At 53.4% G+C, this 16,644-nt stretch overlaps 9 protein-coding genes across 9 annotated transcripts; 4 read left to right on the top strand and 5 right to left on the bottom strand.

Annotated features, from left to right (window-relative positions):
* Nucleotides 1-1,030: 1,030 nt before the first annotated feature.
* SAICODRAFT_38394 (uncharacterized protein) lies at nt 1,031-3,223 on the top strand (the record flags this gene model as incomplete). Its single annotated transcript, XM_019168592.1, has 1 exon — nt 1,031-3,223. A coding segment is annotated over one exon (2,193 nt), but the record flags the coding sequence as incomplete, so codon positions are not given.
* Nucleotides 3,224-3,757: 534 nt separating this feature from the next.
* Nucleotides 3,758-5,511, bottom strand: SAICODRAFT_91314 (WD40 repeat-like protein). The gene is made up of 2 exons (XM_019171747.1): nt 5,303-5,511; nt 3,758-5,227 (listed from the first exon to the last, which is right to left on the bottom strand). Exon 2 carries the CDS (start codon nt 5,181-5,183, stop codon nt 4,068-4,070), a length of 1,116 nt encoding a protein of 371 aa, XP_019024668.1. The 5' UTR covers nt 5,184-5,227; nt 5,303-5,511; the 3' UTR covers nt 3,758-4,067.
* A 194-nt stretch (nt 5,512-5,705) lies between these two features.
* Nucleotides 5,706-6,462, bottom strand: SAICODRAFT_29953 (uncharacterized protein). The gene has a single exon (XM_019167540.1). The coding sequence runs from the start codon at nt 6,326-6,328 to the stop codon at nt 5,744-5,746; it is 585 nt and encodes a 194-aa protein (XP_019024667.1). The 5' UTR covers nt 6,329-6,462; the 3' UTR covers nt 5,706-5,743.
* Nucleotides 6,463-6,568: 106 nt separating this feature from the next.
* Nucleotides 6,569-8,004, top strand: SAICODRAFT_29952 (uncharacterized protein). Its single transcript, XM_019167539.1, has 2 exons — nt 6,569-6,712; nt 6,773-8,004. Exons 1-2 carry the CDS (start codon nt 6,624-6,626, stop codon nt 7,791-7,793), a joined length of 1,110 nt encoding a protein of 369 aa, XP_019024666.1. The 5' UTR covers nt 6,569-6,623; the 3' UTR covers nt 7,794-8,004.
* Nucleotides 8,005-8,086: 82 nt separating this feature from the next.
* SAICODRAFT_91310 (putative short chain oxidoreductase) lies at nt 8,087-9,265 on the bottom strand. The gene is made up of 4 exons (XM_019171746.1): nt 8,681-9,265; nt 8,527-8,639; nt 8,348-8,465; nt 8,087-8,271 (listed from the first exon to the last, which is right to left on the bottom strand). The coding sequence occupies exons 1-4, from the start codon at nt 9,084-9,086 to the stop codon at nt 8,114-8,116; spliced, it is 795 nt and encodes a 264-aa protein (XP_019024665.1). The 5' UTR covers nt 9,087-9,265; the 3' UTR covers nt 8,087-8,113.
* Nucleotides 9,266-9,325: 60 nt separating this feature from the next.
* SAICODRAFT_29949 (FAD/NAD(P)-binding domain-containing protein) lies at nt 9,326-10,688 on the bottom strand. Its single transcript, XM_019167538.1, has one exon. It carries the CDS (start codon nt 10,658-10,660, stop codon nt 9,419-9,421), a length of 1,242 nt encoding a protein of 413 aa, XP_019024664.1. The 5' UTR covers nt 10,661-10,688; the 3' UTR covers nt 9,326-9,418.
* Nucleotides 10,689-11,118: 430 nt separating this feature from the next.
* SAICODRAFT_29948 (kinase-like protein) lies at nt 11,119-11,928 on the bottom strand. The gene has a single exon (XM_019167537.1). It carries the CDS (start codon nt 11,908-11,910, stop codon nt 11,194-11,196), a length of 717 nt encoding a protein of 238 aa, XP_019024663.1. The 5' UTR covers nt 11,911-11,928; the 3' UTR covers nt 11,119-11,193.
* Nucleotides 11,929-14,111: 2,183 nt separating this feature from the next.
* Nucleotides 14,112-15,557, top strand: SAICODRAFT_34627 (NicO-domain-containing protein; the record flags this gene model as incomplete). Its single annotated transcript, XM_019168373.1, has 2 exons — nt 14,112-14,168; nt 14,334-15,557. The coding sequence occupies 2 exons, from the start codon at nt 14,112-14,114 to the stop codon at nt 15,555-15,557; spliced, it is 1,281 nt and encodes a 426-aa protein (XP_019024662.1).
* A 257-nt stretch (nt 15,558-15,814) lies between these two features.
* On the top strand, nt 15,815-16,455 carry SAICODRAFT_29945 (uncharacterized protein). Its single transcript, XM_019167536.1, has 2 exons — nt 15,815-15,963; nt 16,042-16,455. The coding sequence occupies exons 1-2, from the start codon at nt 15,880-15,882 to the stop codon at nt 16,336-16,338; spliced, it is 381 nt and encodes a 126-aa protein (XP_019024661.1). The 5' UTR covers nt 15,815-15,879; the 3' UTR covers nt 16,339-16,455.
* The last annotated feature ends 189 nt before the right edge of the window (nt 16,456-16,644 follow it).

Genomic DNA, 16,644 nt, shown 5'->3' with positions numbered 1-16,644 from the left:
GAGGAGTGAGGAGGGGGGTGGTGTTCAGAGGGTGTTGTTTGTGGGGATTGGTGGGGAAGTGAGGTTGTGGGCACCATACGCGCTCCCAATTCGGGTTCAGACGACCGAGTGCGTGGTGGGTGTCTCGCATCCTGCGGGCGACCGCGTCACGCTACACCGAGCTTCGGGCAAGACGGAGCGCGTACGCATCGAGATCGGGACGAAGAGTGATGCGGTGCGGGCTTGTTTGGGGGCTTTGGAGTGCGTGTTGGGAAGGGAAGTTTGTGAGAGTGTTTGCGGACGGTATATCTGCTTGAAAGGGGGGTTGGGGGAGTGGGAGGCGTTTGGGGTTGTTGTTTGTATGGTGTTTTTGGGTGGGGAGGAGAGGAGGGATATTCGTGTGGAAGAGGGTGAGAATGAGGTCAATATGGAGGTCGATGTGGGTGAGTGTGGGGTGAGGGCGTGGTATGAAGTAAATGGGCCGCTGAGACGGGATCGCTTGCTACGGCTTGCGGCGAGGGCGGAAGCGGAGTTGAGGGATGAGCCGGTGGAGGGGTGTAGTCATCTATTGAAGGAGGTCTTGCTCGCGCTACATCTCTTGGCGGAAGATTGGAAATTGGATATCATCTACGCGGACGAATCGGAACAGCTATTGACGCCGCTTCTGTTACAACTCGCGACTTGGCTTGGATGGGGGAGGTGGGTTGAGTATTATATGGATACTGTTGGTGAAGTTGAGGGGCTGGGGCTTGTTGTTGATGGGTATAGGTTGAGGAATACGTGTCTTGAGGAGGTTGGGGAGGTACCGAGCATTTATGGGTGGTGTGTTGGGGCTGTTGAGGGGATCGGTGGTGTGGGTGCGTATCCCAGTTTCGCGGATTTGGTACGGAGGGACCGTGATTCGAAGGCGATCGTGGCGGCGAGGAAGGTGTGCGAAAAGACCCAGCGTGTGGTGAAGCTTTACTCGATTTTGGGTAGTCTGGGGGGGACGTTCGAGGATGTTGTCAAGTGTCTCGTTGAGTATGGGATCACGAAAAGTGATTTATCACGGTTGCCGGTGGGGTTGAGTGTTCCCCTGCTCGAGGCAATCCTTCAATGCCAGGTTAATCCGCCGAAAGAGTGGGGTGCGGAGGCGTTGGAGTTGATTGGAAGGAAGGATTTGAAGAATTTGGTTAAGCCTGATTATACGGGTTTTGTGCATGCAGTCAAGGAGAAGGAGCCGGAGGTTAGGGATATCAAGACGATAGTTCAGAGTATCAACGAAGCTGAGTCGAAGGAGGAAGGGTTGGCTGAGGTTGATACGAATGCTGTTACGAGACTTTTGTTCCGCGAGGATAGGAGGTTGCAAGAGGTTACCAAGCTCCTACGGACATCGAAGCCGTTGATTGTGATTATGGATAACCCGCCTGAGATGAATGAGCACGACGTCATGCAAGCGCAACAAAACGCTGCACGGCAGATTGCGGTTAGGTCTTTGGCTGTACCGACTGGACGGGGGATGTATACGTTTAGTTCGAAGGTCCCTGTGTTGACGGAGAAGTTCCCGATACCGGCGTTTAATTGGTCGGTTAAGGTCAAGCCGGCGAATACGGCTGTTACGGTCGATAAGACGTTTTTGACGGAGGAGAGGTTGGTATGGGGTTTGTTCCATAATGGAGCCGCCGCCGCGTTGAGTATTTCGAGGGAGACGGAGGGGATTAACACGAGTTGGATTGTGTTTAATAAACCTACAGAGTTGACGGCGAAACATGCGGGATTTCTGTTGGGGTTGGGACTGAATGGGCATTTGAAGGATTTGGCGACGTGGCATGCGTTTAATTATTTGACTTCGAAGCATACGATGACGAGTATTGGCTTGTTGCTTGGGTTGGCGGTGAGTTATCTTGGGACGATGGATGCGACGGTTACCAGGTTGTTGAGCGTGCACGTTCTCGCTTTGCTGCCGGCAGGGAGTACGGAGTTAAATTTGAGTCCGCTCACGCAGACCGCTGGTCTAATGGGTATCGGGCTACTGTATCACGGCACTCAGCAGAGACGGATGACGGAGGTCATGCTCGCTGAGATTGGGAAGAGTGAAGCACATCATGGCTTAGCCAACTTCACACGCGATGAAGGGTATAGACTCGCTGCTGGGTTCGCATTGGGATTCATCAACCTGGGACAAGGACGCGACTTGAAGGGGTTGAAGGATCTGAGGATCGCGGATAAGCTGATTACGTACATGGCATCGCTTGACGATGGCGCGGGGTGTATTGGGTTTAGCACGCCTGGAGCGATTGTTGCCTTGGCGTTGATTTGGTTGAAGACGGGTGATGCGAATGTCGCGGGGAAGGTGAATGTACCTGATACCCAGTCCTTACTGGATTCGACGCGGCCGGACTTCTTGTTGTTGAGGGTTATGGCGAAGAATCTTATCCTTTGGGACTCGGTAAGGGGTTCGATGGAGTGGGTCGATGCGCAGTTGCCAGCTTGTCTGAGGGAACATGCTGGGTTGCGTCGGACGAGGGTATTGACGACGGATGATTTGTCGTTATATAGTATCATTGCCGGAGCATGCTTCAGCATCGGTCTCCGATACGCTGGATCAGGAAACGAGGAAGCACGGCATACCCTCATTTACTACCTTGACAGGTACATGCAATTGGCCTCTATGACTGCTGCGATGCACGATCAGAAGATCTGCCGGACCACGGTCCGAAATTTCCAGGATGTCATCGCTGTCAGTGCTGCGTGTGTCATGGCAGGCACTGGCGACCTCGACGTTATGCGGCGACTTCGGAGACTGCACAGTCGTGCTGGTGAGGATGTCGCGTATGGAAGCCATATGGCCGCGCACATGGGACTCGGGATCTTGTTCATGGGTGGAGGACGGTACAGTTTGTCCACCTCGAACTTGGCGATCGCGAGTTTGTCGGCGGCGTTATACCCAATATGGCCGAATGCTACGGATGATAATATGTGTCACTTGCAAGCATTGAGACATCTTTGGGTGTTGGCTGCTGATGCGAGGTGTCTAGTTCCGAGGGATGTGGATACGCGGCAGCCGACTGTGTTGCCTGTTATGATACCGGTGCAGAGGGAGGACGGGACGGTTGAAGTTGTGCAGAGGACTGCGCCGTGTTTGTTGCCTGAACTTAAGACTGTGCCGGAGGTATCGTCGGATAGTAACGAGTTCTGGCCCACGAGGCTGGATTTGAGGGATAATCCGGATCACCTGAAGAATTTCCAGAAGTCGCAGACAATCTTCGTGGCGAAGAAGCAAGATACTTCGGAGGCTAAAGCCAACCTCCACCCCGAAGAAGACGAAGTGGAGTCCTCCTGGATCTGGCAACAGTTCGAAGAAAAGCTGAAAGACTGCCCCTTCATCACGAAATCCGACATCCGTGAACTCGTCCTTAAGTCCGATTCATCAAAGCCCGGTTACGCTAAAGGTCTTCTTGAACGCTCCATGACATCTTTGAAACTAAATCTCGACCTCTCGGACCTGGATAAGATTACCACGAGCAGGTTGTGGAACGTGAGATTGGTGATTGCGATGGCACAGTCGATGGAGAGGAGGATGGTCAATCGGCAGGTCAGGGCGGAGAGCATGAAGTGTCTGCCGGATGAGTTTGTGGAGAGGTTACGGTTGCAAGTGTGGAGGATGGGGGAAAGATTGGAGGTGGAGATGGAAGTGGAAGTGGAGGAGCGAGAGTTGTAGACTCAAGGAGATGAGGAAGAGGACATGGACTGTTCATTGCATTGGGACTGGGAAATTTTGGAGTATCATCACAAATATCCATATGCATAATATTACAACGTTGACATATATCCGCACCACATGTACAGCCGTTACCGATGCCTCCCTACCATGCATTACGATGGGTTGAGCCTTCATTACAAGCAAGAGAACAATCTGCTGAACATGAACTTGACAGACGAGTGAACCTTGCTCGTTCGAACAAGGCACTTTCTACATTACATGGACATGCGCTCCCTCGGCCTCGGGGACATGTGAACGCAAGGCCGACCTCATGCCTACGTCGACGGCCCTTGCCCAGCTACTTCAAGAATATCTCGACCCAAACACCATACGTCCAAATGAAGCCTTAGTACGGCTTGTACCTGTCTTTCTTATCTTTCTTTTCTTTCTTCTTCTTGCCGTCCTGGTCCTTTCCTACCTCTGCCGTAGTGGGCTGCGCACTAATCTCTCCTCCTGCCTTCCAAGACTTTATTGTACCATCTTCTCCACCACTGACAACAACGGCGTTCGCCTCATCAATGATCAAGTCCCGTGCAACCTCGCCATCATGTCCACCCATCCGCCATCTCTCCCCAAACTTCCCAGTCGCAGAGTCAAACGACACAATATCCACCCATCCCTCCTCATGACTTCCTACCACAACCCTCCCCCGTACCGGATCAAAGTTCTGAACGTAATCACATCCCAACACTTGTCTCAAATCCCCAAACTCGATCGGCTTCACTTCCGCACTAACATCGTCAACATCTCTCTCCGCAGTTTCCAGACGGAGTGGGAAGATAGTGAAGGTCTCCATATGCGATAACGCAAAGAACGCATCCCCACTTGCCAAGAACCCCGCGCGATGAATCGATGCGTTATGATTCACGACCTGAAGCACGGCATCATCCTCATCCTCCACATTCAGGTCAAAGATGCTAACCAACCCATCACAAGAGCCACTCAACAACAGATGATCCTGGTTCGGGTAGAACGCCAGAACCGTAACATCGTCGTTATGTGATTCAGTATATGCCCGTACTGGTTTTCCGCCCTCGTTGGCATCCCAAATATACACCGGCGCATCAACCCCGACCAACTCAGTCCCAGCCGCAATCCGCCCCGTCCTCTTCTGTACCGCCAAACTCGTGAACCCTTGCGGTTTTCTCGCTCCTTCCGCTCTGTATTCCATCACGCACTTTGGTGGCGTACTCCTCACATCCCACATACGCACCACTCTGTCCTTCCCGGCAGTGACGAGGTGGTGCTCATCGTAGGCGCATACGGCGCTGATTGAGTCTGCGTGTGCTTGTGGGATAGAGGAGAGGGGCGAGAGGATTGGGAGGGAGAATGTGCGGAGGGAGTTGTCGGAGCCGGAGGCGATGAGGAGGGAGTGTGTTGGGAATGGCGTTAGGGAGAGTACGTAGGTCAGGGATGCTGGGTTAAAGGGGGTTGATTGGAGGGGTGATAGCGTCCCTGACATGTTGGATGCGTATATATTTGTTTGTGCGTTGAGCGGTGTTTGTGCTTGGAGAACTAGGTCAGCACCGGAACAATGACGGGAGGTATCAGGCAGCCTCCAGCAACAGGAAAACTCCAAACCTTTTTGGATCAAAGCAGTACTTCTGCCGTTGCCAAAGTTTGCTTCTTTGACGGAATGTGCTCTCAAAAGTTTGTGGCTGAGCAGTCTACGTTACCAGGGCCAACGCTGGGTTGCCGGAAGAGGTCGAGCCTGCCAGCGTTCACGTAATTTCGGCGTAAGGGGGAGCCGCGGCCTCTGCGTTATTTACGAGATACCGGTAGTTTTGCAGCTGTCGGCGGCGTCGTATCTGCCGTTCGCAAAGGAAGTTATGATGACGGCTGATCCTGCCTTCCTGGCGTGATCTGACGTACGATATATAGTTTCAAGCCCGAAGATCCGTGTCCATATCGATGTCATATCGATATCACGGGAAAACTGTTATCCGACGCAGCATACGGAGACGTGTGTAAACAAGGTTTGATTACGCCCAGCGTCCCGGCCTCGGCCGCCAAGAGAATACCTCAGTTATTATTGGCAAAGTAGCCTTTCTTCCTCCTTCCCAACACCCCCTCAACCCTATCCAATATATCACACTTAACCCCGGCTACAAGCAACCCAACATTCTCCCTCCACCACCACCGATTAAACCTCATCTGCTCCTCCCGTGTCTCATCCAAATAGCGTCGATAGAAGGCTGACATATCGTCATCGCCTACCTCCCTTGTCTCTCCATCCTCTGTCTTGTTCTTCTCGAATGTCTCCTTTTTGAAAGCTTCGAGGGCGAGGGTGTAGCGGATGTTATTTTGGGACCAGTGGGTGTGGATCCGGTCGTGTGCTGCTAAACGCCGACGGTGAAGGGAGAGGGAACGGGGGGAGGTGGGGTCGTAGGGGTAGAGGAGGGGACGGATGTTTGAGGTTGGGTCGGGGAGGGCGATGTAGGTTGTCGGTGAGCTCGAGGAGGAGAGGGATGTGTGATCTTGTTGTCGTGATCGTCGGAAGGAGACGTGTCGTACGCGTATTGATGGAGAAAGAGATTTAGAGGATAGGAGGGGATTTGAGATGGGGCAAAGGCCCGTGGTAGGCTGTGGTATTCTTCGAGGAAGCATGGTGATATGGTTTGGTATGTCGTTCGATAGGCAGAAGCTCGTCGATTTGATCTCACGTCCGTAACAGATTTTCAGCTGAAGCTCCCTTGAAGTTCTTATTCGAGCTGGAACCGTTTGTTTGAGTGATCCCTTACTTGAGCACGTCAACTCGGCCAATTTACCTCGGACCGATTGACTTAGCCTCAAGTGCGGAGATAAGCTGCAAAATCCAGAGTGAGCGCAGCGCGTATATGAACAACCAAACAACTCCCTCGACCATTTGGACGTTAGACGATAGAGAAGGAAGAGATCAGTGATGCCAAAACCAATACACGGACCCGTGATCCCAACCCGTGGGGTACGGAAAGTACAGGAACCAGACGAAGAGGGCTTCGATAGCTATTGGTACGTGTCCCTCCCCCACCCTATTGTCATGTGTGTACAGGGACTAATACTTATGAATAGCACGATCTGCGACCATCTCATCCCCCTCGCTTCCCTCTCCCAGCTCTACTGCTCCGAACGCTGCCGCAAAACCGACACAGCATCCCACCCCCTCTCCTCCACGAACCCCCACTCCCTCTCCTCCTCACCCACCACAAATTCATTCACACCGCACGAATGGCCGGAACCACCACCGAGTATTATTGTGCCGCCTGCGGTACCGACGCTGTTATCCGATCATCGCCCGAGTTTTAGTAGTCCGGCGTTGAGTGGCCGCATTCCACTCACGCCAGCCTCGGCACCCATGAGTCGGCAAAACTCCGCAAACGGCACATCCTCTGCACCCCTCACATTCACAACCACAACGAGCGCAACGACAGGTGGGTTACCGACGATTGGATCACTCGCCGCCCGACCACCGATGCTGATGCACACTAAAACCGCACCCGCGGCCCCACAGCTCAACTCGATCCAGTCGTACTCCTATTCCTCCTCGCCCGCTGCCGCAGCTGCGTTATCGAGTTCGATGGGTGGGATGCATCCGGCGTTGAGGCCGTTACCGCCCTTACATGCTATGAGTTCATCCCCGCGGAGTCTGGATCTCGTTGTCCCGCTCTCGAGTCCACGAAACTCGGGTACCGGCACCGCGACAGCTGGGGTAGGGAGTATTGGGACGGGATTCGGAGAAAAGGTTGGAGGAAGGTCTAGGAGTAATAGTACCCTGAACCCAAATCCGGCGCTTAACCCACCTGCAACTACGTCGGTGGGAACGAACGGTCCAGACACGGATCTCTATTTCGGAAAGATGTATCGTACTCCATCATCCTCATCCTCGCACTCTGCGGGAGGAGCGGGGTTGAAGAAGTTGTTTTACTTCAAGGAGGTACAGCGCGTTCCCAGCGAACTCACGTTGGCGAATGCGGGGAGGAGTGCGCCGGTTGGTGAGGGGGAGGGGGTGTTGAGTCCGGAGGGGGAGGTCATTGGGGTTGATGGGATGTTTGGGGAGATGGAGGAGGGGGAGAGGATGGAGTGGCCGCGGTGAGGGCGAGGGGGGAATAGACAGAGAAGACAAGATAAGAGAAGAGAGCATTGGTGGAGGATTGTAAGAGGATTGTAAGGTTTGTCGAGACTGGGATATACTGGCGGGAGTTCTTTGCTTTTGAGCGTCTCTTTTTATTCGATATGGTTAACATGCTGGGCATGTGCAACTTGCATTCATAGATATCGATACATGTATAGGATAAGGATATGGGTATCTTCATTCATACACATACTATCCTTGCACCTCCTTCCTCCTCCTCCCACTCATACGGGTATCAATAAGGTAACAGAAAAAGCCTCCCACGACTCCGGATCCCTTGTTCAAGAGAACTGAATCCCCCCATCAATCATAACACTCTGGCCAGTCATGTAATCACTATCCTCACTCGCCAAATAATGCACAAAATTAGCCACATCCTCCGGCTCGCTCGACCTCCCGAGCGCAATCAACTCGTTCGAGTATTTCTTGAAGACTTCGCCTGTATTACGCATGTTAGCCTCAATTACCATTCTCTCACTATCAAGGGGGGAGGGGGAACTGGGACTATTACTCACCTTTTTTGGTGCCTTGTTCTTTGGCGAGGACTTCGTCGATTTGGTCCCACATTGCGGTGCCGACGATGCCAGGGCAGTAGGCGTTGACGGTGATGCCGTGTTTGGCCCATTCCATGGCCTGCATCCCGAGTTTCCGTCAGCATGGGGGTGTCATGTTGGAATGAATGCCGAACACATACCGCTCCTTGAGTAAGACCGCGAACACCCCATTTCGTGGCGGAGTAGGGAGAGAGCATGGGGAAGGGACGGTATCCAACAATCGAGCAAGCTCCGATAATTTTGCCCCCCTTGCCTGTGCCAGTCTTGTGTAAGCTGCTCAAGAACGAAGACGACGGTGGGATGGCACACCTTGCTTAATCATCTGCTTCGCCGCCGCCTGATAACACAAAAACACCCCCTTACAATTCACACCAAAAATCCCATCCCACTCTTCCTCCGTGACATCCAACAACGGCTTGATCTGCGCAATTCCCGCGTTCGCGACCATGACATCGAGACTGCCCAGCTCCTTTGCGCATTGTTCGACCATCCTGGTGACTTCGTTACTCTTTGTCACGTCGGCGGGAATTGCAATACATTTGCGTCCAAGTTTTTCGATTTCGGAGCGGGTTGAGTCGAGGCCGGGTTGGTTTGCAGGGATGTCGTTGAGGCAGATGTCGAGTCCGTCGCGGGCGAGGCGGAGGGCGATTGCACGGCCGATACCGCGGGAGGATCCGGTGACGAGGGCGACGCGGGTCATTTTTTGTGTTGTTTGTGTTTGTGAAGAGGTTGTGCCTATGGATGGAGGAGAACTTTATACGGCGGAGGACTCAGGGAACAGAGCGGAGAAAGAGGGGAAATGCCAAATCACGAACGACAGCTGGACGGCCGCAGTCTGGTGACAACTCAGCAATTCAATTCCGGAAGGTCACCGGCGCGGGGTGCGCGTGAGAACGTGACCTAGCGTCATCAAGGTTCGGCTCAATCTTCTACCGAAGATTAAGCAACGTAAAATATTAATTCAGCTGGTCGAAGCTAGGGTAAGGTGTTCTCTGACGCCCTGTAACTTCACCTGTTTGACCAATGATGATCTCAATAGGTCATAGGAATACACTGGTCCAGTGGCCTCTGATTAAAGATATTCTTCCCGCCCTTCAAACTCCCCTCGATACTTTCCCTGGCATATGTTCTCATCTCCGCCTCATACTCCCTCACCGCCTCCCTGCCCACACCATTCCTCCTTATGCTCTCCGCCAGCACCATAGCATCCGTCAACGCCGTATTTGCACCAACCCCAGCAGCGGGTGACATACAATGTATCGCATCCCCCACAAAGGTAACAGGTGCTCCGAGATCAAAAGTTGGAATATCAGGTTTCATGGATGCGATGCGGAGTGGGGAAGACTGAGCGGGGTCTTGGTGTACGAGGAGGGCGCGGAGGGATGGGTGCCAGGCATTGGTCATTTGGAGGGTGACGCCTGTACATTCGGATGGGCTGAGCGCCAAGAATGTTCGGCCGTCCATTCCGAATAAGTGACCCTGGCCTCCGAAAACCCAATAATAGTAATCTTTCACCGGTGGTATATCGTTACCTGTGAACGCATTCCCTGGAAACCTGACTGATTCCGCGAAGAGTACCAGCGGATCACCCGATTCAGAGGATTGATCCGTGATGAGGACAATGCCCTGTCTCGCTTTCTCCGGTAGTTCGGCATCTAATTCGGGGGTGATAGGCGTCTTCCCATAGATACACCGCATCTTCGTATCCAACGGAACATGTTCTGGAAGATATTGTTTCCGTACCGCTGATCGCACTCCATCCGCGCCGACGATGAACGATCCCTCAACCGATGTCGTGCCGTCAGCGAAATACGCGATGATCTTCCCATTCGGTAGTGTTTCTGCCCTGAGAAACGTCTTCGCAAAATGTACGTTGAACGACAAGCCGGAGAGCAACACTTGCCGCAACGTGGCACGATCGACCGTATATGGCCCCATCGGCTGCTCCGCCTCCTTCCTCTCCCCACCCTCCGCAATCCTAACCCGCACCCTCTCCGGCGCCCTCCTCTCAACCTCCCCTCCCTCCCGCGCATTCCACGCACTCATACCCAACACCGTCTCCGCACAAGTCCCCTCAAACAACCTCCAGGTCTCCTCATCTACGACAGTGTGTAGGGCACGGGCTCCGTCCTGGTTAATTCGGATACGATACCCCTGCGATCGAGAAGAGGGGTTGGGATCGCGTTCGTAGATTGCAAAGGGGATGTTTTGGTTGCGGAGGCTATGGGCGAGGGCGAGGCCGCCGAGGCCTGCGCCGATGATGAGGATGGTCATTGTGATGTTTGATTTGAGGTCGCGTAGCAATTGCAGTTACGAAGGCTCGGATGTGTTTATCAGGGAACGTTTACAGATGGTTGACCGGTCATGGTGGGAGCTCAATCGATGATCGTTGTTGGGGTCGCGCCGGCAGTCGGACCTCGGTCATTGGGAAACACCGAACTACCGTTAATGGCCGGCTGCCGAGCTGTCATGCTGTCATACATTCAGAGAATATTTTGGGGAAGCCTTCAGTATTGTACATCACTAAAGAAATGTTATATGCTATTGTGCTCGCCCTTAAAAAGCTCTTGGAGAGTAACGAACGGCCTTTGCTATAAAGAAATATAGTTTATTCTTACCATTAAAGCCAATTTGCAAATACCTAAGAAAACGACATGCCCAAGAACAAACCGCAAAAAGCAAAGCAAAACAAGAACAGAACACAAAAGCACGCAATATCATATCGTCCGCTTCTTCATGCCCACATACCATGATCATAACTTCTTTTCCTTCTCTCCCACCACGTCCAGGCCTTTCGTTGACGTCGCCTAGAAATCCACAAATAAATGCCCATAAGGATCCGCCCCCCTCTGTCCATATTCAACACTATAATCCTCCTCCGGATACCGATCAAACAAACTCGCATCCCCACCCTCCTTCTTTACCGGCGGCACATACGGCGCCTCAATCTCCCTCCTCGCAAGCCTCTCCCAATTCACCTCCCCAAACCACGAATGCTGCATAACATCCCCACTCCCACTCCTCAAATTACCAAAACGCTTGGTCAAGTCAGATGTGAGGAGTTTAGAGAGGAGGTCCTTGGCGGAGGGGTTGAAGTAGGCCGGGTATCGGACTTTGCCTTCGAGGATATTTTCGTAGAGTTTCATGGGGACTTGGTCGTAGAAGGGTGGGTACCCGGCCAACATCTCGAAGGTCAAGATACCGAGAGACCACCAATCCACGCTCTTGTTGTACCCCTTCGACGCAACCACCTCCGGCGCAAGATAATCAGGCGTACCACAAAGCGTCCATGTGATGTCGCGGACCTCCTTCGCGAAGCCGAAATCGGTGATCTTGATGTGGCCTTGCCTGTCGAGCAAGAGGTTCTCAGGCTTGAGATCCCGATAAATAATGTTGAGCGAATGCAAATAATCCAACGCCAACGCAACCTCCGCCGCATAAAACTTCGCAACCGGATCCGGAAACCTCTGACTCTTCCTCAATAACGAGAACAACTCCCCACCCTCAATGAAATCCATAACCATGTACAAATTCCTCGAGTCCTGGAACGTTCCCCACAACGTGATGAGAAACGGATGTTTGACGCGTTGGAGCATGGAGCGCTCATCGTTGGTGTGTTCGACTTGTTTCATTTTCACGACTTGTTGTTTTTTGAGCACTTTGATTGCGTAGAAGCGTTTGTTGTGGCGGGATTGGACGAGGTGGACGCGGCCGAAAGAGCCGGTGCCGAGGGTGCGCTGGATGGAGAAGTCGTTGAGAGTGTATTTGCCTTTTGTCGAGCGGACCTGCTGAGCAGCAGCAGCTTGCGGGACGACTTGTTGCTGCTGCTGGGTAGCGGCTTGCTGTGGGACGACGGCCGCCTGCCGAACTGGCTGAGCCGTTTGCTGAGCCGGCACACCACTAACCAACCCCCCCAAATTCGCCTGTCCAAACTGCTGCACGAGACTATTCCCATGCAACTGCTCCAACCGTTCTTGGGTCTGCACCACCTGTCCCACACCGTCGGACACAGGGAGCGGGATGGGTGAGGGTGAGCGCATTTCTACGTCTGCGATAGATTGACGGGGCGCTTCGACGGGTTTGTAGGCCTGTTGTTGTTGTTGCTGAATCTGGGGTTGGGGGACAGAAACGGGCTTTTGTTGTTGTTGAGGAATACCGTACCCCAAAGGCTGCTGTTGCTGCTGCTGAATAACTTGAGGAGCGGGAGGATAGACTTGCTGCGTATGTTTCTGTGCTTGCGCGAGTCGCATTTGCTGATCCACCGTCTGTTGCTGAACCTGCTGAACCGGAACCGGAACCGGGACCTGTTGCTGAGCGACGACGGGTGCCGGAACGTGATGTTGCTGTTGGGAGGTAGGCGTAGATCGCTGAGATGGGAGGGAGGACTGCGTACTCGCACTCGCCGTCGTCGGAGTCTGCGTTAACCCGTGGCCCTGTACTGCAGCCGCTCTCGACGCGTTACCGTTGTTGTTCGTATTGATCGTAGACACTGGACGCTGCTTCGTATTCGTCGTCGTAGTGTTCGTATTCGCTAAAGCGGCAGCTTTCTCAGCTTCCTTCTTCTCCTTGTCTTTCTTGCTGCGGGGCCAGAGTCCCATAGCTATAGAGAGGTAAGAAGTAGTAGTGGTCGGGGATTTCCGCTGGGCTGAAGGGGAGGCTACGTATTAGCTAAGATTTCGCACAGTAGTTTGGGGCCTGTGCTCGTGCTTGTTCGAGGTTGGGGTGTGCCTCGGTGATGCGTACACCGATCTTCGGCAGGCAGCGGGCGGAGACTAAGACGAGAAGGAGGCTGGGGGTGCCGTATGTACGTGTCGGTATGAAGGAGATTTTTTCGCAAGGGGATCAGCCGGGCGAAAATGTCTTCCACGGAGGTTTGTGGGTTTGCAGGATTCGCGTTGACGTCGCGGTACGTTAGTCCGTTTGCCGAGTCTCGGGGTTTTTTCTGCGCTTTGGCCCGGTGTGAGTGGAGTTCGAAGACGAGTGATTGATCTGATCGTTGATGATGAAGATCCGAGTCGTTAGGCAGTCGAACAGTCGAAATTGAAGCCGTTGAAGGTATAGAATTGCTCTTCCTATACGTCTGACGAGGAGGTTGGGTTCGTCGGTTGTGAGATGGAGCCTGGCCCATCCCGCGGATCGTTGCCGTTTCCGGAGTGTAGGCGCGCGATACTTGTCCAGCCTCGCCCGACGACTTGAGAGAGGGAGTACTGCGATTTGGGGCAGAAAGAGATAGGGATATGATAATGGTTATGCTTGTTCTATCGTTTGCTATGGGACTGTCCTTGGGGGGGTGTCATCGTTGTCGCGCGCTCGAGCTTCCGGCCGCTCACACGCACCGGTGCGTCTCGTCCCAGCTGTCCCAACTGAACTATCGCTTTATGTCAAATGCCCGTCTGTAACAGACACATACTCGACTTTCCTTCATCTTTGCATCTTTTGAAAGGATCATTTGAAGTTCACGTGACTCAAAACCTTAACACGCCCGGATCTCAGCATCCTATCAACAAGCTCGAGCTTGAGCTTCGGTTAATCGCCGAGGCGCGGACAGGCGGTGCACACACAGCCCAGTCAATCGTAACCGACACGATGAGCTCCTCAGTGGGGTAACAGTCTTTGATCTGTTTGTACGAATTCGTGATTTTGATTGAAGGAGGGGATGAATTGCGATCAACGGATCAGAATGACGAGGGATCATTCAATTGAGGTTCTGCCAGTTGCGGATACAATGACCCCGTCGGGAGCTGGACCGGCAGTTACTATGGGTGATCAGGATCAGGACGCCGTGAAGGACACAAAGACGACGGAGATCACGGAAATGGAGAGAGACTTCTCGACACCTCTCGAAACACAGCCTCTTGAAGCCGACGCTTCACTGGGAACCCCCGCGACCACCGAACGCACCCACCGCTTCCCCCCCCTCCACGCCCGTCTCCAACGTTACAACCAGACATGGGATCACAGGGTACTCGCCCCAATCGACCGTTTCCTCTCCAAAATCCCCGGTCTGCGCGCCCTTCCGCCTTCGGTGATGCACATCACAATCCTCCTAGTTCTGGTGAACATCGTCGCCTGGGTCATCGCCCTCCTCCTCCTCCGCTCCCATCCTACTCTTCTGGGACCAGCTACGTTGGCCTACACCTTCGGTCTCCGACACGCTTTCGACGCGGATCACATCACCGCCATCGACAACGCAACCCGCAAACTCGTATCTCTTGGACACAAATCCCCAACGACGGTCGGGACCTTCTTCAGTCTGGGACACTCGAGCGTGGTAGTCGTTACGTGTATAGTCGTATCCGCTACCTCCGCCGCATTAGCCGAGAAATGGGGCGACTGGCAAAACGTTGGTGGAATCATCGGCGTGAGTGTTTCGTGCGCCTTCCTCTTCCTCATGGCCGCCGGTAACGCAGTCGTTCTCGTCGCCCTCATCCGCGACCTCCGACGTCTCCGTGCTGGGAGATCAGACAAGAAAGCCCGTATATTCGGTGGCGGACTCCTAACCCGGATCTTTGGACGATTGTTCCGCCTCATCGATCGCCCGTGGAAGATGTACCCTCTCGGCATCCTCTTCGGTCTCGGCTTCGATACTTCGACAGAGATAGCACTCCTCGGAATTGCGTCGATTCAGGCTGCAAAGGGGACGAGTTTATGGTTGTTGCTCGTGTTTCCGATGTTGTTTACGGCGGGGATGTGTCTTATCGACACCGTCGACGGCGCAATGATGTTCGCAGCCTATACTTCACCACACGTCGCGGCTAACCCCATCGCACGGACCTGGTATTCGCTGGTATTGACTGCGATGTCCGTCGCTATCGCCGTTGTGATCGGGGTAATCCAACTCCTCTCACTCATCCTCAATGTCGCGAAACCTGAGGGTCAATTCTGGGATGGCGTGGAGAGGGCGGGAGAATACTACGACGTCATCGGTGGAGCCATCGTTGGAGGATTTGTGCTCGTTGTGGTGGGGAGTATTGTTGTTTGGAAGGTTTGGGGGGAGAAGATTGAGGGGGAGGCGGGGAGGGCTCGGCGGACTATTGAAGGGGAGGGGGCGGACGGAGGTGTGGTGGAGATGGGAGAAGTGGAGAATCAATCTCAGGATGAAGATGAGCGCAAGCCGAAGACAAAGAAGGAGAAGGAGATTACGAGGGAGGTTATTGAGGCGCAGGTGTAAGATATCCCTTTGCAGAATCTACATAATATTGGCATACCACCATTCCTCACAACGCTGCTTGCTGCAAGTGATCCAAGTCCACCAGGCAGAAGCGTGAACGGCAGTATCGTTCTTCTATATTTAGCTATTCACGGCATATACTGCCAAGGCCCCAGCTCGTTTACCTCAGCACACGATGACGTACACACGGGTTCCTACACCTGCCAAGCTGCGCACGCGATGTACGTATCCGTCCTTCTCGTTCATACACAGCCCCTCTCATATTTTTCACTCACATTGAAAAGGCCAAGTAGATGTAAACAGAGCCTGGGAAGACAGAAATATGTCTTCAGCAAATCATCATGACTTGTACGGCCCGGAGCACTTCGAGAATGATGCGACGGGTACGGAGGCGTTGGGTTATGCTGTATGTATATATCCTCGATCGTTCCTCGGAATTTTATGCAGACTTTGGGCAAGTGTAGCTAACAAAAGGGAGTTATAGGTCGCCGTCTCCACATCCACAGTTAACGACTCCAGCCCGCCAGCTAGCACGTCCATCAGCACCAGCTCCAGTACCAGCTCCACCTCAGCCCGCGATCCCTCACCCCCACCTCTAAACACCGCCCCCGCAGACCAACCCATACGTCGCAAAAGCATTCACACAAAACTAGAAAATGCAGTCGGGAAGATACAGCTGAAGGTTGGACGAGCAGTGCACAACAGACATTTGGAGAGTGGTGGGGAGGCAAAGATTGAGAAGGCGGGATTGGAGGCAGAGGTTAGGGGGTTTGAGAGGTAGATAGACACTACTGCACCTACACAAGAAGAAGAAGCGAGTGACCATACACTGGGAGTTGGAACGGTATGAGAGATACAAGCATGGTTCGAACCAAGACTTCCCAAAGTTCATGAATTCACGTCGATCTCGCATCGAATTTCCTGGGATGCACATCTCCTCTCATCTCCTCGCGCGTCCCGTCCCGCGCGCATCCCCACGGCACGTGAACGGGTTGAGTTTGACCGCCAACACTTCTCGCTCACGTCACACCTTGATCTCTTGGCTTCTCCCCCAGCACTATACTTACCTCCTTGCTCCTTTTGTTCA

Source organism: Saitoella complicata (assembly GCF_001661265.1).
Source record: "Saitoella complicata NRRL Y-17804 unplaced genomic scaffold SAICOscaffold_9, whole genome shotgun sequence".
In the NCBI taxonomy this organism is placed as follows: domain Eukaryota; kingdom Fungi; phylum Ascomycota; class Saitoellomycetes; order Saitoellales; family Saitoellaceae; genus Saitoella; species Saitoella complicata.
The sequence above is the reverse complement of the archived record's forward strand: the minus strand, read 5'-3'. Positions and strand labels throughout refer to the sequence as shown.